This window comes from Podarcis bocagei, assembly GCF_964188305.1.
Source record: "Podarcis bocagei genome assembly, chromosome: 5".
Taxonomy (NCBI): domain Eukaryota; kingdom Metazoa; phylum Chordata; class Lepidosauria; order Squamata; family Lacertidae; genus Podarcis; species Podarcis bocagei.
In genome coordinates, this window is record NC_138129.1 from 51,005,563 (window position 1) to 51,033,010 (window position 27,448).

The 27,448-nt window shown below is 44.2% G+C and overlaps 2 protein-coding genes and 1 long non-coding RNA gene across 5 annotated transcripts in view; 2 read left to right on the top strand and 1 right to left on the bottom strand.

Annotated features, from left to right (window-relative positions):
• KCNC4 (potassium voltage-gated channel subfamily C member 4) overlaps positions 1-12,449 on the top strand; it is a 61,007-nt gene extending 48,558 nt beyond the window's left edge. Inside the window, exon 4 of one of the 2 annotated variants that reach the window (XM_081194174.1) lies at positions 12,159-12,449. In XM_081194174.1, the coding sequence (XP_081050300.1) occupies positions 12,159-12,232 (74 nt within the window). In that variant the 3' untranslated portion in view covers positions 12,233-12,449. Of the gene's footprint in view, positions 1-3,220; positions 3,486-12,158 lie in introns of those variants that run through there. The other variant, XM_081194176.1, reaches the window with a different exon arrangement.
• Positions 3,585-12,211, bottom strand: LOC308587000. Of its 2 annotated transcripts, none has more exons than XR_014008180.1 (3): positions 12,112-12,211; positions 9,630-9,758; positions 3,585-3,825 (listed from the first exon to the last, which is right to left on the bottom strand). It is a non-coding gene; the product is annotated as an uncharacterized lncRNA (long non-coding RNA). The 2 variants fall into 2 exon arrangements; XR_014008181.1 differs by having other exon boundaries at positions 9,626-9,758.
• A 4,674-nt stretch (positions 12,450-17,123) lies between the features above and the next one.
• RBM15 (RNA binding motif protein 15) lies at positions 17,124-26,340 on the top strand. The gene has a single exon (XM_081194157.1). The coding sequence runs from the start codon at positions 19,472-19,474 to the stop codon at positions 22,301-22,303; it is 2,832 nt and encodes a 943-aa protein (XP_081050283.1). The 5' UTR covers positions 17,124-19,471; the 3' UTR covers positions 22,304-26,340.
• The last annotated feature ends 1,108 nt before the right edge of the window (positions 26,341-27,448 follow it).

Sequence of the window (27,448 nt, forward strand, 5' to 3'; positions counted from 1 at the left end):
AGGTCCGTTCTTAACCTGAAACTGTTCTTAACCTGAAGCACCACTTTAGCTAATGGGGCCTCCTGCTGCCGCCGCTCTGCCAGAGCACGATTTCTGTTCTCATCCTGAAGCAAAGTTCTTAACCTGAAGCACTATTTCTGGGTTAGCGGAGTGTGTAACCTGAAGCGTATGTAACCTGAAGCATATGTAACCCGAGGTACCACTGTAGCCATGTTAAACTGTAGCAGCAGCAACAGGAAAACCACTGTGATGTTTTAGAAGCTGCCTGGTTTGCTTAACACAAACTCTCTCAGGCAACAAGAACTAATGGAACTGTGGAGCAATGAAGCTATGCAGGAAGGAGTGGTTTTAGTCTGTTTGATACTCAAAGTGAAAAAGCAACAACAATGACAACATTGCTTCTCCCTGTACTGGTCTCCTACTCTGCTTCTGCCAGTCAACATCCTATATATATAGTTTTTATTTGTTATATATATATATATATATATATATATATATATATATATATATAGTTTTTATTACATTTTCTAAATTACATTTCAAAATATCCATTTAAAGGTAAAGGTAAAGGGACCCCTGACCATTAGGTCCAGTCGTGACCGACTCTGGGGTTGCGGCGCTCATCTCGCTTTATTGGCTGAGGGAGCCAGCGTACAGCTTCCGGGTCATGTGGCCAGCATGACTAAGCTGCTTCTGGCGAACCAGAGCAGCGCACGGAAACGCCGTTTACCTTCCCGCCAGAGCAGTACCTATTTATTTACTTGCACTTTGATGTGCTTTCGAACTGCTAGGTTGACAGGAGTAGGGACCGAGCAACGGGAGCTCACCCCGTCGCAAGGATTCGAACTGCCAACCTTCTGATTGGCAAGTCCTATGCTCTGTGGTTTAACCCACAGCACCCTTAATTCAATGACTTCCCTTCTTCTCTTTTGGTGGTTTATTTTGCATACCATATAACCCTGCATATTTTACATGAACTAAACCATTCAATAATCCCTTGTTACATCTATCAAAACTTAGTTACACTGTTGAATTTATCTTAATGTTACCAGCATTTTTAAATGAACACAGTTTTTACCCATATATTCCGTAAACATTTTCCAGTCTTCTTTAAACGTGCATTCTTCTTGTTCTCTTATTCTATATGTTAAGTCTGTAAGCTGCACGTATTCCATTAGTTTAAGTTGCCATTCTTCTTTGACTAGGACCTCACTCGTTTTCCATTTTGGGGCTGACAAGACATGGGCCGTGGTCAGTGGCATACATATAGTCTTTTTTGACACCTGAGAATTTCCCTCTGAATTATCCCCAACAAAAAGGACTCTGGTGTTTGTTTGGGGTTTTTTTTTTTGAAAGGTACTTTTAAACATTTTTTTCCAATTCATTATATATCATTTCCCAATATTAGAATATTTCCAGTCAACATCCTCTTCTGGATGTGGTTGTTGTCCTTTAGCCCAGCAGTAGTGGTGGTGAAGTACTTCCAAGATGTTATAGGGCATGCACATTAATTTACAGACATATCGAAGAGCTCTACAGAGCAATGGGCAATGAAGGGCAATTAGCTAGGGCTGTGCCAAAAATGTATTCTCCATTTTCTTTGGCCATTCTCCATCAACTAATGGGAGAAGAAACTGAATTCACAGGCTTATATACAATGCAGTGCTAAGGAAGCATCCCATAAGCACAAGGATTCCCACTTGCACAATGGGACTTCCCTCCATCTCCTCCCCCTGCCCTCCTCAATTCTGCTCCAGAGGTTTAGGGGAACACCCAAAACAGATTTAGGGAGTGAATGGGGAGGAGGGCAGGGAGGAGGAAGCGGGGGAAGCCCCCTGGTGCAAGTGGGAATCCTTGTGCTGATAGGATGCTAATGTAGAACTGCACTGGATACAAGCCAACCATTATCGAATAGGAGGATAAATTCCAGTGGTGATCCCATTCATAGGGTGTAGGGTATTTGTTGTGCTTGCTGTGCCTGTCAGGTGACCAAATGAGCATCATTTCTTTCTTTCCCCAAATCTTATCTCCAGTGCTGTGCATTCTGCAGCCTTGCCAGGTGCCCACACTTTCTGAAAACCCCATAACTTCTTCGGATGGGCTTTCATTTAAGCAGGGGAATCCTGGGAGGCTGTCTACCATGCTCTAGACAGCTGTTTATTTTTTAAGTATATCATTTTTTTCAAAGAAATCATTGTGGAACTGTTTTTAATGGTAAAAGGCTCCCCTTAGAAACAAAATCACTGAGTGCACTGAACTCAGACACGATAACCAGCCTCCAAGGCTTCCCACACATTCTTCAAACTGGAGGAAGATGTTTAAACAACTCCTCCCATTGGGCTGTTTCAGATCAGGAAGTGTGGGCAGCTAGGGAGACTGCAAAGCATTGGAGAAATGTTTAATGGAAAGCAGAAGGAGGAAACACACCACTCTCAGTTACCTCACAACACAACAATAATGTAAGCTCAGTGCCAAATAGGGATAGGTGAACATGTTAATTTCAATTTCTTTCGGTTTCTCATTTTTTCCAACCTTCAGTTTGCTACATTTCCATTTTAGTCTGCAAGTTGTTGTTGTTGTTGTTGTTGTTGTTGTTGTTGTTGTTGTTGTTGTTGTTGTTATCAGGGCTGTCTTAAGCATATGCAGCACCGGGGTGCAAAGATCCGCCTGGTGCGCCCCCCCCCCGGTTGCCCAGTCCCAGGCTTGCAGGAGGGCGGAGCCAGCTGGCTGCCTCAGCGTCTCGCTGGCTCGGTCACCCCCAAACCCGTGGCACAGAGCCGCCCACAGCAGAAGAGCCCGCCGTGGTTCTCCAACCACCGGGTGGGCTCTTCCCCAGACTCGACTCTCGGCCTGACACCCCTGAGAGCCCGGCACCCGGGTACCCCGAACCCCTTGCGCCTATGGGTAAGACGGCCCTGGTTGTTCTTGTTGTTTTAAAAAAGTTATCATGATGAAAATTCACCAGAATTTTCATGAGTATTTATTCTAATATATGCATTTTTGCAAAGCAAATTCCCCCAGTATCATACATTGTACTATATGGTTTTCACTAACAGAAACATTTCCCTTAGTGTATGCATTTTTGTGTACAATACTCAGCTGGAGAAATGTGCAGGTTTGGAAGGATGGCTGCATTTCAGTTGCCGTTCTCTTTTGAAAAGTGTTAATTAGGCAACTTTACATTTAAATGTGAACTGAATCAAATTTCTCCTCCATCCAGGAAATAAGGAAAATGGATTGAATGTTTCCTAATATTGGAGATGACGTTGTGATGTTGGACTGGAGGATAACTATTGTAGACTTTTATAATTTTATTTGGAGAATATTCCTTGGACTTCTTGAATTGAAAGAATTGAAAGAATTAATGATCCAAGTGATCTCATGTAGAATTAGGCACCAGAGCTAGTATCTTTCCGGTCCCAGTTCAGAAAGTGAGCTGGCTACATCCACCCCTTTGGAGAAGGTATTTTATTTGCTTGCTGGGGGGGGGGGGATGCATTTCATTTTGGATACTTGTGCATGGAAATGTTTGGGTTTCTCTCTCGTCCTGCAGCTCTTGGGTGGTCCCACAGGGAGGCTGTCTATTCTGCCTAGCTAGGGTGGTTCACGCACCGTCTTGTTGCCCTAAGCTTGGAGCTGCAAGTGGGTGCTCATTCCCAAGGAGGCTAGAATTCTGTTCAGTGTTATGTTGCAGCAAATGTGCTAGACTAGAGTGAATGGAAGGCACCCTCTCTGCCTCTCAGCTCCACTCCTCCTTGCTGCCAGGGGCTACAATTCAAAACAGATGTTCTGTGTTGACAGGAGACGAAACAACCTTCCTGTGTCCTAGAATGAAAACACATGGATGTGAAATCAGGGTGTTCAGGATGATTAGACTAAGTTGGACGGAAACTAAATTTGCTTGTGAGGGAAGAGGAAATGCAAGCACACTGTTGACATCAGTCACATGAGCACAGTTCTCCTCAGGGGAAAACACTGCTGTTACTGCAACTGAAGAACAGACACTTTCAAAGTTTTTATACCCATACACAGGTTGATGATATAATTTCTCATTTTGACTAGGGGACATACTTTGGTTCAGCTTTTTTCTCACAGATGGGTGAAACCAAACCAAACCAAAAACCCATCAGAGGACACTTTCTAAAATGGCTTAGGGAGTTTTGTGGGGTGGGGAGCATTGTTGCTGTCATTGTTATTCATTTTCTGAATCTTTATTTTAGATCTGATTTATGTGGAAACCATTTAATGTGTATTTTTAAATGTTTTATTTATTGTCCATGACTACTTTTGTTACGTCTGTAATTATGTGATTTTCCTTTACATGTTGCTAGCCACTTTGAGAGTGGTTTTAACTTTGGAAAGGCACCAAACAAATAATATGATTGATTGATACCAGCAAATTCAGGTTGCACAATTAGAGTGTATTTAGTGCTCTTGCATAACAAACCCACTTCAAAAAAAGAGAAGTATTTCCAGGATAAGGGAAGTGACAGGAAAATGCACTGCAAAGTGTGAGGGAACAATTGCTTGTCACAACTTTATACAATATAATCTTCTCACAATCAAATCAGAATTAATGCTCAATAAACACGTTGCCTCGAAGCCATCATAGGAATATTTTGAGTAGTTTTGAATTTTTAGAAACAAATCTACTTAGTTTAATGACAGCATTTTGAGATGAGTGTCATTGAATCAGCCTTGTACAGTGGTACCTCAGGTTAAGTACTTAATTCATTCCGGAGGTCCGTTCTTAACCTGAAACTGTTCTTAACCTGAAGCACCACTTTAGCTAATGGGGCCTCCTGCTGCTGCTGCGCTGCCGGAGCACAATTTCTGTTCTCATCCTGAAGCAAAGTTCTTAACCCGAGGTAGTATTTCTGGGTTAGCGGAGTGTGTAACCTGAAGCGTATGTAACCTGAAGCATATGTAACCTGAGGTACCACTGTACATGAGGCTTCAGGCAGATTACCCCCCCCCCACATCAGTTGTATTGAGTGATGTTGGCTTCTATATTATGGTCCCCACATGAAAGCCACTTTATGTCCCAAGGCAGTTATCACATAAGGGACCATTTGTGCCTTGTGGTTCATTGTGCAGAGTGGCCACTTTCTCTTCTTCTTCATTTTAGCAGCTTGCTGTGACATTCAAAATAATTACTAAGTCTCAGGTGGTGCTACACATGAACACATGTGATAGTGGCCATCCTGAGGACTGATTTAATACAGCCTCCACACTTAAAGTGCAAACTGTGCCCAAGAGTTGTTTCAACATGAGTGCTGATAAAGTGCAAAACTGCTGTTAGTCGACAGATGCCTTGTACAGTGGTACCCCGCAAGACGAACGCCTCGCAAGATGGAAAACCCGCTAGATGAAAGGGTTTTCCGTTTTGGAGGCGCTTCGCAAAACGAATTTCCCTATGGGCTTGCTTCGCAAGACGACAGCCCATAGGGAAATCTCCGGGACAGCGGGGAAGCACAGCGCGTCTTCCCCACTGTCCTCGGACCTCCTCCCGCCGCCCGGCTTCGGAACGAATCTCTGATGCCGGGCGGGGGGGGGACGCCTCCTCCCGCCGCCCAGCTTCGGACGGCTTTCCTGAAGACTTGGGGTGGGAGGAGGGTTTTCCTTCCCACCGCCAACATTCAGAATGCTGTTCTGAATGTTGGCGGTGGGGAGGAAAAACCCTCCTCCCACGCAAGCCCCGGGAACAGAGGGAAAGCGCTGCGCGCCTTCCCCTCTGTTCCCGTACCTGTCCTGAAGGCTTGCGGTGGGGAGAAAAGCCCTTCTCCGCACCGCCAGCCTGGCAAGCGGTTTCCCTAGGAACGCATTAATTGATTTTCAATGCATTCCTATGGGAAACCGTGCTTCGCAAGACGAAAAACTCGCAAGAAGAAAAAACTTGTGGAACAGATTAATTTCGTCTTGCGAGGCACCACTGTACAACCCAACACTCATAACCCACAGACATATCCTGTCCATCTCTCTATCATATCTATACAGGCATATTCGCTTCCTCTTTTTAACCTTCCCCCATCTCCTTCTCAACTGCCAAGAATGAGCCTATCACCACTCCCATGATCGTTACTTGTGGGACCCTCCTAAGGTAGCTGTTATCTCTTACAGGTATTTAGGCTGGGATCCTCCCAAAGTGGTACAGTCAAACCTTGGTTCCCAAACGCCTCTGTTATCGTACGTTTTGACCCCCAAACGCTGAAAGCTGGAAGTAAATGCTCCAGTTTTCAAATGTTTTTCAGAACCCGAACGTCCAACTTGGCTTCCACTCAAGTGCAAGAAGCTCTTGCAACCAATCGGAAGCCATGCCTCGATTGTTGAACATTTCAGAAGTCGAACGGTCTTCTGGAATGGATTAAATTCAACAACCGAGGTTTGATTGTACACCTGTACACTATCTCTTGTAGATGTTTAGGCTGGCAAGCAGACAAGTTACATGATTTAGCAGAATAAGACTGCTTAGCAAGATAAGGCGAACTGCTGCCTAGGAGAGCGGTGAAGGCCTCATATCAGTGAAGGAGCAATTATGACAGACCACTATGCCTCAATGCACAATATACATTCTGCTGCGTTTCCCATACACCCTTGCAGTACAAATTTTGTCTGCATCTTAACACAGCACTGAATTGCCATCACCACAAGTGGTAGCGTGTGCAGCCATGGGCATTCAACTCCCCCTTCCCTCCTTAAATGGCTTACAGGGAACCAGGCAGAGGGCCTTCTCGGTAGTGGCGCCCGCCCTGTGGAACGCCCTTCCAGCAGATGTCAAAGCGATAAACAACTACCTGACATTCAGGAGACATCTTAAGGCAGCCCTGTTCAGGGAAGTTTTTAACGGGTGATATTTTATTGTATTTTTGGTTTTTATGGAAGCCGCCCAGAGTGGCCGGGGAGGCCCAGCCAGATGGGCGGGGTATAAATAATAAATTATTATTATTATTATTATTATTAGGATGTCTCACGCATCAGGCAGTTTACCTGAGCAGGTGAGCACTGTGACAGTGTTTCGGAACCGCTGTTAACAAAGCAGAATCTAAGCACAGCTCCACATTTTAAGCAGGCACACGCTTACTGCTGGTGTTCCCCACAACAGATGCATACATAAAGGGTTAGTGACAGATACTCTTCCTTAATGCGTCATAGGGCTGTACCTAATCAGGGCTCCCAGACCAGTGTATATGGGTAAAGGAGCAAATGTGCCTGTTTTCCAACACTGCATTTTCGGCAGGAAACCACAGCCTATCTGCAGCAAACACAATTGCTGATAAAGTACCAATCCACTGTCATTTGGTGGATGACTTGTAGAACCCACCAGCCATAAGCCACTAGTGTATCCTGTCCCGCTCACTATCATGCTTCTACAGGTGCACTCACTTCCTCTCTTTTCCTTTCCCCATCTCTTGCTCAACCAACTCTTGCACAAAGCAATCCCAAAGCAGAAGCTGTTGCTTTGGCTGGGGGTTGGGTGGAAACCCTCCACAGTGGCTGCCTGCCAGGAATGCTTCCACACTGCTATACTTCTCTGTCAGGAAACCCCCTTGAGCAAAATGTTGCCCTTATTCCTTAGAAATGCCTCTCCTGTCCAACATGGCCAAGGAAATATGGTAAGGCTACACTGAAAGCAAGTTGGAGGCAGATTAAAGGCAGTCAAAAGGCCATTTCTGATTTAAATGCCCAATGTGTTTTCTAGTGATCACATGGGCACTTCTATATAAAAACGTTACATGTAGACTAACATTACAGTATAATATCATAAATAGGATCTGTCAGGTTCTGTTCCTGGATTTAGCTCTGGAAAACTTTAACGGGTGATTAAGCATGCTATAATGGAACTCCTTGTGGGCACTGACAATATCATTTTCAAAAACGTATCAATAAGCACACGTTTGAATTTTACCAAATTGCTTCTACCACTATGCCCTAGTTGAGGCAATAAGAAAACAACATTGTTTCCTACTCAGTCTCCCCTTTCTCTCTCTCTAATATTATCAAATGTCTTTTTTTAAAAAAGGTTTTATTTATACTTTTCAAGTTTATACATTTCATTAGTTTCATTAGTTTTACAATCAATTTAACATCTCAAAATTTGACTTCCTTCCCCCTCTTTCTGCAGTTAAATTTATTTTTAAAAATATCTTCTGAATATCCAAATTCATTTAACTTGCTCATTTAATTATCTACTATAAATATATACTCTTACAAAACTGCAGGTTGTTACAATAATCCTGCTAATGTTTTTATCTGTTTACAATTTATCTGTAAATATTAAATAAACCATTTTTTATAAAAAGTTTGTTATCTTGATTTCTTACTCTTCCGGTAAGTTTCACCATTTCTGCATATTCCATAAGTTATTGTATCCATTTTTCCTTTACTGGGACTTCTGCTTCTTTCCACTACTCAGTCTCAGCTATTCAGAGAATGCCATCAACAGTCTCAGCTATTCAGAGAATGCCATCAACAGCCTCAGAAACAATCCTGACATCATAATTAAAGAAGCCAAAAAAGGGGAGGGGCTGTCATCATAAACAAGTTGAACTACATATGAGTGTCTGAGAAATAACTCTCCAACAGCACGTCTTATAGTCCCCTTCTCCTCATACCCAGATGAGGAATACCAGAAGGACCTACATAACTTGATGGAGGAATTTCCTGCAGATGTGCAGGCCGAAGTCTGCATAGATAAGATACATCCCTGGAAACTCAGTGAAGGGTCTTCTATCTGTTACTGAAAGTGCACAAGGCAATCCCAGATGCCCTACAGTTTGGGGCATCAGTACTATCACAGTTGGGGTATCTGGGTATGTAGACTTTATTCTCTGATCAAATGCCATCAATACTCCTAGAGTGAGATCCTAGCCCTACTTGTGAGCTTTGCATAGAGAAATGTTTGACCACTGTGAGAACAAGATGCTGGACTAGATGTGACCAGCTGGGCTCTTCTTAGGTTCTTAGGAAAGTGTATTTGCTGGATGTGCCTCCAGCTACAATCTTATATACAGTGGTACCAATGGTAGTCAAATGGCTTGACTTCCAAACAAATCGGCTCCCAAACGCCGCAAACCTGGAAGTTAGTGTTCCGGTTTGCGAATGTTTTTTGGAAGCCAAATGTCTGATGCAGCATCCGTGGCTTCCAATTGAGTGCAGGAGGCTCCTGAAGCCAATAGGAAGCTGTGCCTTGGTTTTTGAACCGTTTTGAGAGTCAAACAGACTCCTGGAATGGATTAAATTCAAGAACCAAGGTATCACTGTACTCTTATGTACATTGCGATGAGTGGGACTTACTGTTGTGTAACCATGCATATGATTGCACCCGATTCTCTGTTTCCAATATAGAACTTCTACCTCAACACAAGGTGTGAATCTACATGACTTGCCCACTCTAACAGCACTATAATTTTCCATCATTTCAATGAGAAAACATTCTGAGCACAATAGCCAGAACACAATAAAACATAAAATTAATAGTGAAAACAAGAAAATCAGGAAGCAATTAATGCCAAATGGTTACATTCAGAGCACCCTATGATAGAAATATTCTTCACTGTAGACAAAAGCTTGGCAGGGATCAATATAAAATTGATGTATGAATGGGGGTGGGGAGTAATAAACTTACCTACCTCTCCAGAAAAATGCCCATTTAAGGCAATACGATTAAATTGGGAGATTAGTAGTACTGGTGCCATGCCAGAAAAATGATAGGGTATCTTTCATGCAATATTTCAGGGTTTTTTTTAACCCTTTTACTTCTGAAAAATAAATCAGTGCTTCTGGTCAAGGCTTAATTGGCACTGTTAAAGCAATTCTAGCATGAGTATTCACAACATTCTCTACTACCAGCCCAAGTAGTTCTTAATTTACTATAACAATGAAGAGAAAAGTCATATATATATATATATATATATATATATATATATATATATATATGCATAAAAGAAAGGAAGGGCAATTAATGATCCAAGTTTAAAGCGCTGGCACAAAGGCAGCATTACTATAAAGGTTTTTAGTAGGAGAAATATGGAAAGAATGAAATTTGAACAAGAGATCAGTTCATCGTTGTTGCTTAAATTGAATTTCTATTGGACCTTGTGCATGGCCTTTATCTGCCTGCATTGCAAATGAGATTTAAAGTGGTTTGGCAATGCAAGGAAGACCCCTGTCAATGCTGAATTCCCCCATGCCACATGTAGAGAGGCAAGTCCACTAAGGAGAAGAGAGCACTGTAATATCAGCCTCAGTCTGCCTTCAGTAAGGAAGAGGTGGAATTAGTTGCCTCTGCCTGCATTTGACTTCTGGCTTCACCTACTGTTTTTGGCCCAAGCAGTCCCAATAGCCAACAGCGACAACCGCATACCGGTGGCGAAGGCTGGCCCATCAAGGCAAATGGGACAGTGCTCCACTAACCAGCGTGTTGCCATCTGCCTTATTGCAGGGCAGATTTGAGGGTAAACCATACACGGAACGAGTCTGCCCCTGCGGCTTGATGGAGGTAGAAACTGTCTCTCATGCCTTGTTATGCTGCCATTTCTATGGGGATATACGCTCGGCATTTATTACCCCTGCTATGCAAAAATCTCCAAATGAATCCGAACTTCAATGTCTAAAATTCCTCGTAGAGGACAAGAATCCTGAGATCACGTTAAGGGTAGCCAAATTCTGTGCGATTGCCATAAAACTTAAGGAACAAGCTGTACTATCATAATGATTAAGGTTTTAAATGATATGTTAGTGACTAAGTTTTAATTTATATATTTTTAAACTGTTGCTATATCTGTATTGTCCCTGTTATACCTAATTGCAAATTCAAATGTATCCCCATCATGTTTTATGACTTCCTTGATATTGTTTGTGGGCTGGAACTGGTCTGTGACCAAAATAATAAAATTCATTTAGTGCTCCACTAACCAACCTCAGTCCGCCCTTAGCCAGACCCTACCTGCCTGCCTTTTTACTTGCAACCTGTCGGGGGGGGGGGAGCACTACCTGTCCATTTCTTCCTTCTTAGCACCAGTGTTGGCATTATAGAACCCAGTACTGGCAAAACTAGAATTGGCACTACCTGTCATTGGCTCTGGCTCAAAATTACTGTTGGGCTACCTGTTTTCTGCCCTACTAGCCTCAATGGGCACCAGGTACTACTGCATAGCTCCTTGTTTCTCTCAATATGAAGAGATATTGGGTCATACTACTGCTTCTGTTGTTAACAACTGTAGCAGAGCTAATAGTACAGACTTCAATAAAGAGTCACTGGGGGTTTGGGGGCTAAAAAGTGTTTAAAGAGAGGGAATGAATTTTAGCACTTCATTCACAACACCATCCCAATATATTTTAGACTGCCATGCAATCTTTTGACAAATTGTGGTATGGATTTTTTTTTAATTAAAAAAAATATAATTATCAACAGCTTCTAGGAAAGGAAGGAACTTCTGCCATCTTTCCAGTTCAATGAGTGCTCAATTGCCTAGGGCTGCCTGTTCTGCCACTTTCCTCAACTTTTGTCCATTAGTCTCAGAACACTAGAAGAAAGTGGCCAATGATTACATTAATGGGTCTCTCATTATTTATTAAAACTCGGCACCACCAGTCGTCATTTGACTGAGCTGGGATTGGTACAATTAGGCAGAATTACTCTGGTGAGATGAGACATTTCAATAGATTTTACAGTTCTGTTTCTGGAGGCTCTTGTTACTATTATCTGAGGTCAGGTCATCAACCGCAGATGGAAAAGCACATTTGAAAAAGCAACAGGGAAATTCCTACACGGTTTCTGCCCTCTGCTGGTCAGTGCCAACGAAAAAACATGGTTGTTCCAATACTGTACATGTATTAGACATATCACAGTGCATTTGTCTACCCCAGTCATCCAGTCATAGACTCCCGAAGGGCAAGGGTTGTAGGAGGAACCCCAGCCAGGTGGAGCAGCTTATGACGTATGCTCAGGACAACCCAGGATTGAATCTAGGTTATTACCTCAAATTAGGAAAACTGGTTAGGTCCTTTCAACAATCAGGCATACCTGACCCCATCAGGAGTGCTGCATGGACCAATCAACCATTTTGGCCCACTGCTGGCAACCCATGTGACCACCCCTTCCTATTTTACCTGATGGGCTGAGCAGATCTCATTGTCCTCTTCCCTCATCATCCCAGCCTCTCTTCTTCACCAACTGACTGCATCCTATATTCTGCAAGGCTTGCCCCATGCAGGAACCTGCATTGGATAGAGCATACATTGGATATGGTGGCTGTCCTGTGATGCAGAGGCAGCGTATCTCCACTCCTGGCATGATGCAAGTAAAGGATTGCTCAGTTTTGTTAAAGCACTTGGACTTCACCAATGGTTTTCTGACTGCTGAAGTACAACGGACTTGCTAATGTTGCCCCTGATAGTATTCTCTGCTCTTTCCATGTCCCAGTAGCTGTGGGACGGCTCCTCTCAGAAAGACCTACCCACCCTACAAAAACAACACAACGTAACACTGGACTGAAAATATTTTTTTAATGTGATTTTGACAAAGGATATCTTAGATAAATATTTTTTATAATACTAATTTGCAATTGTAGAAAACGTTGCATTATTACCTTCCTTGTGAATGTAAATAAACTTACTCTAGAAGCATTTTTAGTGATAAAATGGTCATTTTGCATCTCTCAAGACTTTAGGTACATTTGAATGCTAAACTTAAAAAAAAAGAAATGGGGGCGAGGAAAATGGTTGAGCCTTTGACAGATCCAGCATAGTATTCAGTAAAGCTGTATACAGTAATACTGTATTCAAAAGTGATGTTGAAAAACAGTTTACAGCTGATGACAATCTGGTCTAAATCCCATTAAGATCAAAGCTAGTTGTGTATGCTTTTCTGCTATGTCATCCTTCTCCAAACCCGGTAAAGCTGCTCAAAATAGAAATTAATGGAGGCTCTGTCAATGTGATTTGAAAATAGATTCATGCTAACCATTAATTCGTTTCTATGACACCCAGTCTAACTGAGTATGTTCTTCTGCCTGTCTCCCACACAGATTCGTAAATCTTTATCCACATGAAAGTAACCTATATTGAAATATGAAGTTATCAGCTCTATTGTCTAAGATTAATACATATCGGACTAATTCAGTGTAATATTTCAGTGTAAACTTTGTAATAATAATAATAATAATAATTTATTATTTGTACCCCGCCCATCTGGCTGGGTTTCCCCAGCCACTCTGGGCGGCTTCCACAGAAACCAAAAAACACTAAAATATCATACATTAAAAGCTTCCCTGAATAGGGCCGCCTTAAGATGTTTTCTGAATGTCAGGTAGTTGTCCATCACCTTGACATCCGATGGGAGGGCATTCCACAGGGCGGGCGCCACCACCGAAAAGGCCCTCTGCCTGGTTCCCTGTAGCTTCGCTTCTCGCAATGAGGGAACCGCCAGAAGGCCCTCGGCGCTGGACCTCAGTGTCCGGGCAGAACGATGGGGGTGGAGACGCTCCTTCAGGTATACTGGGCCGAAGCCGTTTAGGGCTTTAAAGGTCAACACCAACACTTTGAATTGTGCTCGGAAACGTACTGGGAGCCAATGTAGGTCTTTCAAGACCGGTGTTATGTGGTCTCGGCGGCCGCCCCCAGTCACCAGTCTAGCTGCCGCATTCTGGATTAGTTGTAGTTTCCGAGTCACCTTCAAAGGTAGCCCCACGTAGAGCGCATTGCAGTAGTCCAAGCGGGAGATAACTAGAGCATGCACCACTCTGGCCAGACAGTCAGCGGGCAGGTAGGGTCTCAGCCTGCGTACCAGGTGGAGTTGGTAGACAGCTGCCTTGGATACAGAATTGACCTGCGCCTCCATGGACAGCTGTGAGTCCAAAATGACTCCCAGGCTACGCACCTGGTCCTTCAGGGGCACAGTTACCCCATTCAGGACCAGGGAGTTCTCCACACCAGCCCGCCCCCTGTCCCCCAAAAACAGTACTTCTGTCTTGTCAGGATTCAACTTCAATCCATTAGCCGCCATCCATCCTCCAACCGCCTCCAGGCACTCACACAGGACCTTCACCGCCTTCACTGGTTCTGATTTGAAAGAAAGGTAGAGCTGGGTATCATCTGCATATTGATGGACACCCAGTCCAAACCCCCTGATGATCTCTCCCAGCGGCTTCATATAGATGTTAAAAAGCATGGGGGAGAGGACGGAACCCTGAGGCACCCCACAAGTGAGGGCCCAAGGGTCTGAACACTCATCCCCCACCACCACTTTCTGAACACGGCCCAGGAGAAAGGAGCGAAACCACTGTATAACAGTGCCCCCAGCTCCCAACCCCTCTAGACGGTCCAGAAGGATGTTATGGTCGATTGTATCAAAGGCCGCTGAGAGATCCAGCAGAACTAGGAAACAACTCTCACCTTTGTCCCTAGCTCGCCGGAGATCATCAACCAGTGCGACCAAGGCAGTTTCAATTCACTATACAGCTAAGCTAAACATACTTTCATTTAGCCCCAAAAGGACATCTAATTTCTACATTGGGTGAAATTTCTATGTTTGGATGGAAATTTCTCATGTATTCCACTTGGATGTTTCCCCTCCATATGACCAGGTCCGGTAAACAGATGTCACCATTCACCAATCACAGCCACAGACATCAGCTTAAATACATGAGGCTATAATACAAATACTATTTACTACTGAACTAGGCAAATTAACACTGTTATTAAACAGTGTAGGGGCTAAAACAGAATTAGGGAACCTTTGGCCTGGGGGCCAAATTCAGCCTTTCAGGCCTCTCTATCTCAAGACTACAGCCTGTTTCCCTGCCCCCCCCCCATTTCATCCCGGCAAGCTAGGGGCATTGATGGACAAAATCCACCCAGGCAAAAAAGCATTTGATGAGGGCATCGTGGCTCAGGAGGCACAAGGGACCAGGACCTCTCCCATAACACCAGTAGTAGAGACTCCCATTATGGTCCTTGTCAATCCTGCAGTCCCTCCTGTTCCTCCATCTGCAGGCAGGGGGACTAAAATGCACAGCAAACACAAGGCTAGGGAGCATAATAGGAGGTGCAATATGTCCCCATCACTATCACCCTCACCCTCCACCTCTTCCCATTCATCTGCCAGGGGGCAGAAGAAGTGGGTCACACTAAGAAGTGTAAATACAATACCAAGAGCAGACTTGGCCAGAAGCTTAGTCTAGTCTAGAAGTAAAAAAAAGCATGGATAGCTGATGCTAGGTCCACCTTTTCTGAGAGGCTGCAACTTGTGAATCTACTGAAATGATAAAAGGTACCCTGGCAACTGTCTCTACCTGGGCATGCAGGGAAAGCATTGGGTTGAAGAGTATCCCCAAGCGGTATGCCACTCTTTTAGGGAGTGTACAGACCCATGGAGGGTAAGATTAATATCCTTTTCTAGATCACCAGAATTTAGGGCTGCCAATGTAAAACAGAACAAGGCTTCTGTACCTTGAATAGTTCTGTACAAGAGGGACTTTCAGCAGCTCTGAGCTTGCATGGCAAACTACACCTGCTATAATTATTTACACAACTACTAGAGGTGCAAGAGCCCTGTCCTCTTTTGCTTCTGCTCTTGCTACCAGAATGACTGGTTAACAATATCTCCACCTTAAGTTTTAGCTTATTTACTCCCATCCCTCCTGAACACCAGATGCCGATTCAACTCTTGCACTGAGCTGCTTAGTAAGGACTGATCAATTTGTCAATTACAATCTCTGTTTCTATTTTTTCAGATCCTAAGTCAGTTTGCCACATCTCAGAATTACTGTATTTTCTGATATTTTTACAGTCCTCCTGAAAATTCTTCAGCATTTTAGTCCAGGTTTCTCCTAATATACACATTTTGTATATATGCAATTTTGCCTTTTGCAAGCAATTTCCCCATATATAATGCTCTTTTTTGTATGTTATTTTGCTTATGCAGTTTATGTAATTTCCTCCCTACGTACACAATTTCATATGCATTTTCGGATAGGAGAACTGCAGCACAAAATGTGAAGAAGTGGCAATTAGAAAGAATAATAAGAAATTCAAATAACTGGAATGCTTTAAATCTTTTAAAATCCTGTAAGTTGGTGGTAATCACCACATCTTGTGACAATGAATTCTAGAAATTAATTTGGTATTGTGTGAAGTACTTCCTTCTGTATTCTGAGGAAGACCATCTGGGAGCCTGATGCAACTGAACTCTCTCTCTCCTCAGCCTGGGCTATCTACTACCACATGCCCTGTGGAAAGGATCCTGGTAAAGTATTATATTCCAAAATTATTGCTGTGGTGTTATTAAAGTATCTCTGTTACTTGCATGCCATCTTAGAAGGGTTTGTATCCTCAAAGATGGGGGGGGGGATACATATATACACACATATAGTGTGCCCTTAACTACTGCTAATCAGTTTCATTAGATTATCCCTGGTTCTGGTATTACGGGAGATTTTATTCACCATCTCCACACTTCACATAATTTCCTAAATCTCCCTCATACCCACTCCCACTCCCCCCCTAAACAACCCCCTACCCAGTGTACTGGCCATTCCTCCTAGCAAAATTGCTCTAACTCCCTTATCATTCCTCCTAGCAAAATTGCTCTAACTCCCTTATCATTTTTTTCCAGCTGTTTTTTGAGATGGAGCAACCAGAACTGTACATGTGCTTGCACCACAGATTTATATAAGAGCATTATGATACTGGCAGAAATAGCTTTTTCTAGGTAAACTGTTCCTTTTGTCTTTTCACAGATTATCATGATTGAGATAATCACTGGGCAGAACATGACTCTCAAGCTATCCATCTGCTAGGAAATTTTCCTATGCAAATCTCATTGAAATGAACCAAATCTTGTAAGAAATTATTGTCACTATGGTAGAACTCTTCCACACCTCCCACTAATTTCAGTGCAGCTTGTGTATTGAGACTGAGCTCAATGAGACTTGCTCCCGGATGTTATTAACACTTTCGGGGCTTGCTCCTGAGTATACACAGATAGAAGACATTTAAGATGAAATGAACTTTCATAGACAGCGAGTTTTAATACAACAAATACATTATGTGCAGAGTTTTAATACAACAAATACATTATGCTCAATGTATTTTTTTAATCAATAAAAAAGGCTCACTAAAAAGGCTTTATTTACCTGTTTTTGCTTCTTTTTCTGCTTTAAAACCTCTACTAAAGAGAGAACCCACTAACCTGAATTAGAACTAGGACATGAAATTAAAGCTGAATAAACATGAATTCTGTTTGAACACTTTTTGGATGTTGTTATAAATTATTTTAATTAATTTGATACAAATCGTCTGAAATCCTTAAAAAGCTAAGTAGAAAGGGGAGAATTATTTTAAAGAATTATATAAAATCCCTGACTCTACCTAATTACTATTTCGAGCTTCCACTGTATTCAGGAGGTAAGGAGTGTTTTATGTATTGTCAGATACAAAAGATTACAGGGCACCTGCATCTTTAATACTTGTGTACAAGAGGGAGAAGCTACACCCTTAATCCCTGACCTCCTTTGCATCTGGCCATCCTAACAAGACAATCTTAGCTACGTCCCACTGTGTTCAGTGGGACTTATTGCAGGCAATAATCACGTGACTCCTCCCCAGGCATCTTAAAGATTCATCAAAGTGTTAGGATTTGTTGCATTTCCAGAGTGAAGTGGTATTTATACGGATTTATGAATCCATACACAGTATATGTTTTTGTATCAGGTTTCCCCTGCTACAAATAATGTCAAATGGTGTGACTGTGAGAAGTTAGTAAATCTGCTAGAAAATATTTTGATACTCCTCTTTGGGTACCATCTAATACAGTCACTTGGGGGAAAGTTCCATTAAATTCAATGGGGCTTACTTCTAAGTATACATATATAGGACCACATTGTAGATTATGTGGATTCTGTTTGAACGGTACAATTGCTCCTGAAAACTAGGGTCATTACCTGCCAATATTGTGTATATTGCACGAATGGAAAATTCCCGCCCAACTTCAAATGTGGTCTTCAGTGATCTCTGTGCCGCCTGTGCATCTCAGGAGGTGCATTTTATTGCAGTGCAAGCAGCCTAGATCACTTACTGAGCCCTCCACTTTCCAGGAATTGCATGTGGGGGTAATGAACCTACCACTACTGACCAGGGCCAGCCCACCTTGGGCGGCAGGATCCACAGATCCCGATGTAGATCTTTATCCCCCTCTTGTTCCTGATGTGGACTTTCACTCAGCCATTCTTCTTCCCTGGCAGGGAGGAGGATGCTATTTTGTGGTTCACTTCGGGTGTCAAAATATCTTGGGCTGCTCCTGCTACTGGCACAACAGGGCTTGTGAAAACTGTACCACTGGAATACCTGCATCAATTACTGCACGAAGCAGCCTATTTAAAATGTTCAGCGAAAAAAACAAAAAAGAGGGGGCTGCAGCTGTCGCTAGGACTGCATGGAGGTTTAGGATCTGGATACCACAGAAGAGTCCTCCTCAGTTGCAGAACTTGTGGTGGGCGTTAGGACCTAAGCAATTTTTTTATTCGTTTGGACTTTCAAAGTTAACGTTTATTATTTCGAAGTACTGAATGTATATTCATGTTACGGTGTTTTTACTGTATGTAATGTCTTATATACTACTCTCGGAGCCAAGGCAAAGGGGTTTTTATGGACATTTTATCAGTGCGGGACTCTGGGCGGTCTTCCGTATTTCTGCAGCGGAGGCAGGGCGAGTTCTGAGGGACGAAGGCTGGTGACGATGGAGGAAACGCTGTACGCAGGAAACGCCAGGCTCCGAGCTTTTCCCAGCGGAACCACCAACGCCGCCTTGCCTTCGCGCCTCAGCCAAATCAAACGAGCAAGGCCGCGCCTCAACTCTAGCGACAATCGTCGACAGGCCAATGAGCGGACAGCTACTGAATCCCAGCCGCCAGTTGAAACGGTCGAGTTGGGCATCGCCAACATCCAATCAAATCAAAGTTGAAGCGCGAGACCTCCCCGCCCCGCCTGGTCCCACGCTAATAGGAACAGGGAGAGACAGGAGCCCGGATTCGAAGAAAATGGCCAATGAATGCTTGGGCGACTCGGGCTGTGACGGAGGGAGAAATAAAGACGACTGACAGGATTTTTGTCCAACCCAATTCCAGCTCCTGCTCGTAGCCTCTCCATAGCCGGCCTATAGTGTGACTCTCCTGCTGCCGCCGTTCAGCGGAGCTCACGGACCTTCGGAGTGACGGGCGCCTCGTCTAATAGGATGATGAGCGCTAGTTAAGAAGGAGGGTTTCCGCTTCCGGGGCTCTGGGCCGATTTTTTTCCCTTCCCCTCGCCTCACACTGACAGACTTTCTGTGCAATTAGAATGGCGGACCTCGGTTAAGTCGTCCAATGGATGCGAAGTGGGCGGAGTTGCCGTGTGCAGGAGGGTTCCAAGATGGCGGCGGGTGCGTGAGGCGCGATACTCGGCGCGCGATTCCCTCTTGCTGGCGCTCGCCGCCATGAAGGGCAAGGAGCGTTCTCCTGCCAAGGCCAAACGGTCCCGGGGCGGCGAGGACTCCTCTTCGGCGCGGAGCGAGCGGAGCAGCAAGAAGCCGAGCAACGGCGGCGGGAAGTCGGCGAGCGGCGGCTCTGGCGAGGGTGGCGGCGGCAGCAGTCGGCGGAGCCTTCATTTGGAAAAGGCCAGCCGGGCCAGCAGCCGCGAGTATGACTCCGCCACGGTGGGCAGCTCCGGGGGCGGCGGGAGCAGCAGCCGCCACGGCTATAGCAACAGCAGCAGCAGCAGCAAGAACGCGGAGTCGTCCTCGCGGGGCAGCCGCGGCGGCGGCGGCGATTCCCGGGCGCCCCCCTCCGACTCCGGCAGCAGCAGTGAGTACAAGACGCTGAAAATCAGCGAGCTGGGCTCTGCGCTGAGCGACGAGGCGATCGAGGACGGGCTCTTCCACGAGTTCAAGCGCTTCGGGGACGTAAGTGTCAAAATCAGCCGCCTGCCGCCCGGCACCGGCACTGGCGACGAGCGGGTGGCCTTCGTCAATTTCCGGCGCCCCGAGGACGCCCGGGCTGCCAAGCATGCTCGCGGCCGCCTGGTTCTCTACGACCGGCCGCTGAAGATCGAGGCTGTCTACGTGGGGAGCAGCAGCGGAGGGGGGAGCGGCCGGCGTCGCGCCAGCCGTTCTCCTGCCCTTTTGGACAAGGAATCTCCCTACGGAGCCGCAGCGGTGGGTGTAGCAGGTGCGGCACCTGCAGCCATCAGACACCCCTCCACTGGGGCTACTCAGAGGGCGCTTTCTCCTGCTGGTGGAGGAGCTGGCTTGGGATACAGAGACTTCAGGCTGCAGCAGCTTGCCCTGGGCCGCCTTCCTCCGCCACCGCCACCTCTGCCTAGGGAGTTGGAAAGAGAACGAGATTATGGGGGCTTCTATGACCGCGTGAGGCCGGCTTACAGTCTGGATCGAGTTGCCGGGGTGGCGGCAGCAGCATTTCGTGGGGTTGGTGGCACTGGAACAGCCAGTGAGGAAGAGATTAGCCCCGAAGATGACCAGAGAGCCAATCGTACCCTATTCCTCGGCAATCTGGACATATCAGTGACTGAATCGGATCTACGCCGAGGTTTTGACCGCTTTGGGGTAATCACTGAGGTGGACATCAAGAGGCCATCCCGAGGTCAAACTAGCACCTATGGATTTCTCAAGTTTGAAAACTTGGACATGGCCCACCGGGCTAAACTTGCTATGTCCGGTAAAGTGTTGCTGCGTAACCCTATCAAAATTGGCTATGGTAAGGCCACCCCAACGACACGACTTTGGGTGGGTGGTCTCGGGCCTTGGGTACCATTGGCTGCTCTTGCCAGGGAGTTTGACCGTTTTGGCACTATTCGCACCATTGACTATCGTAAAGGTGACTCATGGGCTTACATCCAGTATGAGAGCTTGGATGCTGCACAAGCTGCTTGTAGCCACATGCGTGGTTTTCCTTTGGGTGGGCCAGACCGCCGTCTCCGGGTGGACTTTGCTGACACTGAGCATCGTTATCAGCAACCTTATTTGCAGACATTGCCACTTCCCCCCCCTCCTCACTATGATCTGGTAGCAGAGACATCTGCCTTTGGGGCACATCGTGGAGCCCCATCGGATCCACTCCGAGGTGCTCGGGATAGGACTCCACCCCTAGTGTATGGCGATCGTGACAGAGATCTCTATCCTGAGACAGAGTGGGTGCCTCCCCCACCTCCAGTTCGGGACAGGGGGAGCAGAGCAACTGTTTATGATACACTAGAAAGTTTGGAACGCCGACGAGATGGTTGGTCTCTAGAAAGAACTCGTGGGGAAAGGGAGTTAGTCATAAGCAGTAGGGATCTACCCAGGAAGCGAAGGCTAGTGGAAGATGGGGGGCGGCATTTGGACCGTTCGCCGGACAGTGAACGATCATCTTCATCTCGCAAGCGTCACTGTCCTGCTGCAGCCTCTCCACAAGATCGTAGTCCTGAGCCAAGTCTGGGCAGAGACCGCTATAGTAGCGATGCAGAACGACCAACCTCTCGTTTGCTGTTGCTGGAGCGCCCTTCACCCATCCGAGAGCCACGCAGGGGTAGCTTGGAGCGAAGCCAGAGTGAGAAGCGTGACCGCAAAAGCTCTGAGAGGGAAAGAAAGCATCGCACACTTACCACTGCTACCACCCAAGAATGCAAGAGTCCAGCTAAAAAGGATGAGCATGCATCCGAAGGCAGCAGTGGTGGAGGATCTCGGCTGAAACCTCCACCTCAAAAGCAACAGCAGCAGGATGGAACCTCAAAGTCTGGGTCATCCCCCAAACTGTGCCTGGCCTGGCAAGGAATGCTTCTATTGAAGAACAGCAACTTTCCGTCTAACATGCATCTACTTCAAGGGGATCTGAGTGTGGCCAGCAGTCTCCTGGTGGAAGGAGCAACTGGTGGCAAAGTGGCCCAGCTAAAGATCACACAGCGCCTCCGTTTGGACCAGCCCAAGCTGGATGAAGTTACCCGTCGTATCAAAGTGGCAGGGCCCAATGGATATGCTATTCTTCTGGCTGTGCCTGGTACCACAGACAACCGTGCCTCATCTGGGGCTGGTGAAGCTAACACCACCTCTACACAGCGGCCGCTCAGAAACCTGGTGTCCTATCTTAAACAAAAACAGGCAGCTGGGGTGATAAGCCTCCCAGTAGGGGGCAATAAAGACAAAGAAAACAGCGGGGTCTTGCATGCTTTCCCACCCTGTGATTTTTCTCAGCAGTTCCTGGATTCTACAGCCAAGGCCCTGGCTAAATCAGAGGATGACTATTTGGTCATGATCATTGTCCGTGGTGCATCTTAAAGCCCTAATACTTTCTATGTTCTCTCCTGCTGCTTCACACAGCCCCCCTCTCCTCTGTTCCAGTGTCTGCCAGGTGCTATGCGATAAGCCTTAGCCACTTCCCCAAGTATAATTTTTAATTAGATATGTAGTTAATCTTACCTCCCCTCAGTTTTCTATAAACTCTCTAGAAGGCAGACTTGTTAGCTGTTCTTTAGTATGGCTAGGCTACCACGACTGTCTTGCTGATGTGCAGGTAGCAGGAATGGAAGGTCTGCTTCAACTAAAATATGAATCCCAGAACAAGCATATTTCTTTCTCCCTTCCCCCCCTTTTTTAAAAAATACCCTTTAACTTCTTGTCCTCTTTCATTTCATAACTTTAAAGTAGACATAAAAACTTCCCTACATTTACAAATCTAAATAGCCAGATTTAAAGCATTTGTGGCTCATACAGAATCACATGCCTAAAGCAAATGCCCATTGTGAGCCCTATGGTTACGTGAAGGCCTTGGGCTTGTAGCCTTGAAATCAAAATAATCCCTCCATCAAGAACCTGAAAATAACATCTGAGTTTGAATTGATTCAGGATTGACTTCCCCAAGGCAGATGATACTTTATCTTTTGTGGTACACTAGGCTTTTTTCACTGGGTTTTAGTTTTGTTGCCAAGTTCATAGAAGTGCATGCCCACAAAGAATGTGTACACAGGTGTACTTTTGAATCTCTTATTCATTTTGGGTTGTAGTTGTGATACATGATAAAGAACCAAGAGCATTGCTATAATCCATGAACATCTTGCGCTTCAGTATGTAAGAAGCAGGTGCTTTTAAGACAACTGTGATTACTTGCATTTTTGTTATTGCCCTTGCTAATTGTGGTAGGGACAGTGAATTCCAAAATGTAACTTGGAAATAATTTTCTGAGATGGCACTTAACTTTTGTAAAAAGTTCTGCCACATAACCATTTCAATATCATTTTATAGCCATGAAAATAGAAGTGAATGCTACCTGGTAGTTACTTTCAGGTAAAAAATGGGCATTATGCAAGGTTTTATAGTCTGGATTGCACTGTTTTAATCTTGACATTTTTGCAGTCTTGTATTTCCAAGTGTTGGGGAAGCAGTTCAGTTTATTCAAAGAACATAATTTGTTTTTTGGGGAAATGAGGTTTTTTAAACTCCACAGAAACATCCTGATATAGATAGGGGGGAAGTAGTTCAGACATGTGGCTTCATTTTTCTAATCTTTTCATTCAAACATTTTATTAACCCTCTAAGGCATTGTACCAGCCTCTGAGTAATGAAGAGTGCTGTTTTCCACTTGGTGTAAAATGGTTTTGCCCAGGTATAAAGATTTACATTATTTGAAATGTGGCTTGGTGAAAGCAACACGTTGCTCATTGTAAGCTTAAATTGAGAAGCATGTTAAAGTCACTTTTTAGATTTCTGAAATCAGTCAATCCTTTCACTTTTTCAGAAAAACAGCTTTAGCACCCTAAAACCCATTGATGAGTAATTGCAAGTTTTAAATAACCACCAGCACACACTGAAAATGTCTGCTGTCCTGTAATAAAGGAAGAAAAGTTTGAACTGTGGGCTGAAGAGCCCTTCAATGTGCATGCAAAATCTAGCCACTTTCCTTACTATTAATGAGAATTCTGTAGGGAGTTGTTTTCATATATTCTCTGCTTCCAGACGAAGTCTCAGTAAGATAGGCCTATGTTTCCAGTTAGTGCATAACATGACTGTTGCTGAGTTATCCATGTTATTGCACTTGTCAAGCACTGGTGGCATATAGAGTGGATTCTCTTACGGTTTTTGTAACAGAGCTTGATCTCTATGTTAGACTTCTGAGTCATTTATGGAAGGCCACCTATGTAACCCTTCAAAACCTTTATACTTGTGAACAATAGTACCCATTCTCCAATATGCAGTGCTCTTTTGAGAAAAGCCCTACAGAACTTGAATTTGCAAAAAAATTGTATGAATAGTCTTGCTTACAAGCAAGCCACTGACAACTGGTGTCAGAAAAACTCAACACCATGGGGTTTCCTCTTTGAAAATGGAAACAAATTATGTTCATTGCTGCTTATCTTCATGACTTGAAGTATGTTAAGGTTATGTGAAATGGGCAATTTCAATTTCCAAATCCTTACTTAGAATTTTTTTTTATTATTTAGTAAAAAATCTGGTTCATTTGTTAGCTAGAAAAGGAAACCTAGCATTTTAGGAGCCCTTTGTAGGGTATAACAATTGACAAGCAACATTAAATGTCACAGCACTTAGTTAAAACCGCCATAAAATCTAAATACAAGTTTGGGGGGCTGTATTTACTTTTGAGTGTGCATAGCAGAGCAATTATCCTTTTGAGCCATCTGGGTAAGAGTTCAGCACTAGCAAATGTTGCATTTAATGCCACTTTTATACACAACAGATCAGAGTTATTTTCTCTGTATATGGCATTATGGAGCTTCAGTATGAGCGATGCACACTTGATTGGTGCATATATTCACAACTGTTTTCATTCATTACAGTGTATTGCGTTAGAATGGAGAATTATATTTTTCTGATACATCATTTAATAGCCACTTTTTGTTGCTTAGGGGGGAAAAGTGGCATATTGCCATTAATACTTTTTTTTTTTACAATTGGAAACTTTAAACAGCGGTTTGGCTGTTAGCCAGTGACTGCATGCTTGAAAGTTCAGCATAAAGACTGCTGTTGGCTGGCAACATGGCATGAATTTAAGGCTACCTCATTATTGTGAGATCCACTTCTGTGTTCTGTAGAATGGCTTCCTACATGGGCGGTCCAAATGGGAGCAATTGAAGTGGAGGCAAGATTATAGCATTTTAAAAGCAATCTTCAGTGTGGATCACTTCCCTAGGAGTATAATAGGCAAAAGAGATAACTTATTTGGGTGTCTTAAGCAAGCAGCTGGAGCCTGGCCATGATTTAGAGTGAAAAGGTGCATGGAAAAACCTCCTGGAATTAGATGGTTAAATGGAAAAGCTAGAGGTTACCACAAAAGTGTATTCAGGAACTATACTTGGGGGCACTTGATAAAATTTGAATATGAATTAGAAGTGAAGAAATCAATGTAAAAATAAGACGTATAGTAACTTACCCTGGCTTCCATTTAATTTGTGTAGATAAGAATAGATACTCCAGATGTGTCATGGAATATAAACATTTCCAGCTGTATTTGAGCAAACTGCAATACTTTAGAAAAACTGGGGGGTGGAATTGTGCAGATGTAATTTGGTGGAATTCCCCTCCCTCCTGCAACTAGTGGGCTTGCTGCTAGTAATATGCAGTAAAGTGAGAAAATACACATACAAACAGAACAGTTAACTTTCATGTTCTTGTTTGAGTTCCCTTTTTGAAAAAGCGAAATTGTGTGAATTGATTTTCCTCCTGGGTTTTTACCTTTTTTTACCAGTTCAGTTGAATAACTCCAAACTGTATTTTACGTTTTAAAACCCCTGGGCTATTCATTGTGCATCTATATATAGATGTTAATTCATTTCAAAAGTTTTGTGCCAGTGAAGGGTGATTGGTGCTTTCAGACTTTCCCTAGAATATTCAGGAAAAGCCTTGTAGTTCTATAAATTATCTGTTAATGTAGGGAGAGGACAACTCTGTTGTAAACACTTGTACTGAATAACCTCTTCTTTCCTCCTGAAAGCAAGGCTGGTGAACTGCCGAAGACAACAAGGGATTCCAAGCTCTAATGGACCTTTGCGAAGAAAAGCTTTGGCTTGTGTGGAATTTACATGGGCCTCATGGAAGAAAGCTTATCTGTTTAGTATTTGTGCATTTTACTAAAATGGCAGCTTAAAAAAAAGTTGTGTATCTGCTAATGTGATGCCAATGCCCGTGTTTTAAGTGGAAAATTGACCTCTTTGCTTTGTGCTGTGTACACAAGATTTCTGCAAAAGTAAAGGAAAAAAACCTTTTTATGGCTCACACAGCTTAAACTAGCTGTCACTCAAAACATGCGCTCACAGTTGAGCTAATTTTGTTTCATTCTAAATAAATTGTTTCTTTTGAGGAAAGTGGTTTTTCTGCCTGGAAATGAATTGACAACAAACCTTTGACCCCTTTGTTTGCAGCTGTGGGGGTATTTTGCTGCTGCTGCCACTGCCGCCGCTGCTCCTCCTCCTCGATCTGATAGTTATGGGTCTCAGACAAGAAGCAGGGAGACCTACGCATTGATATTGACCATCCTGTTGTATCAGATCTGAAGAATCTAGTCTGTTGTGTTGCTGTGTCCCATTGTTTACGGTGAATGGGGATCAATGGCTGCTATCTCCTCATCTTTACGAGGAAATGGTGCTGTTGCTGGCATGCAAGAAACAGGGAAAGCATCTTTAAGTCTCAGAACAGTGTACAAATCTGGGACTTCATTGATTTTGAAGAGCTGGAGTTCCTGAATTTTAAGTTCTTGATTTGTTTTGTTCACCTAACTTGTTTGGCCTTAGTTCTGATTTTAGTTTGAAGAAAGTTTGAAATTGCTTTGCATCTTGCGCATAGAAACCTTTCCACCAAATTGAAAAAAAGAAAAAGTAACTCAAAAAAATTTAAGTGATAGCGCGTTTCCAGACACACTTGAAAGAGCTCCTCCGCATCCAGGGGCTTTTCACCAGAGTTGTGCAGTCCTGGGTGTAGTTCTGAATGGATGAAGAGTTCCTGAGAGCTAGAATGCTGTCATTAAAACCTGTACCATTGGTATTGGTGCTCTTGACCAGTTTTGAAGCAAATTGTCTACACACCTTGGATGTGCATGCAACCTTGATCGTTTCCTAGGTACCACTGCAAACTTGTAGTTTGTAGTACAGATGATGAGAGGAGGAAAAAAGTGGTGACACTTTGAAAAATGTGTCCCTGCATTTGGGGACCTTGAGCTTTGGAAAGCTGTTCCCACTGTGCAGGAGTACAACTCTTTGCTGCAGGAGACTTCGGGGCACGGTTGACGTCACACCACCAGAGGTCAAGAGGAAGCGAACAGTGCTGCACCTGCACCGTGGCTGCAGAAACCGCATATGTTTGCCATTCTGTCTTAGAATTAACTAGTTGCCATTTGACATGCAGATGGAAGACATCTTGAAATACAAGCTTGCTCTGGTTGCCTTGAAATGTTTAACCTATTGTGGATAAAGAACA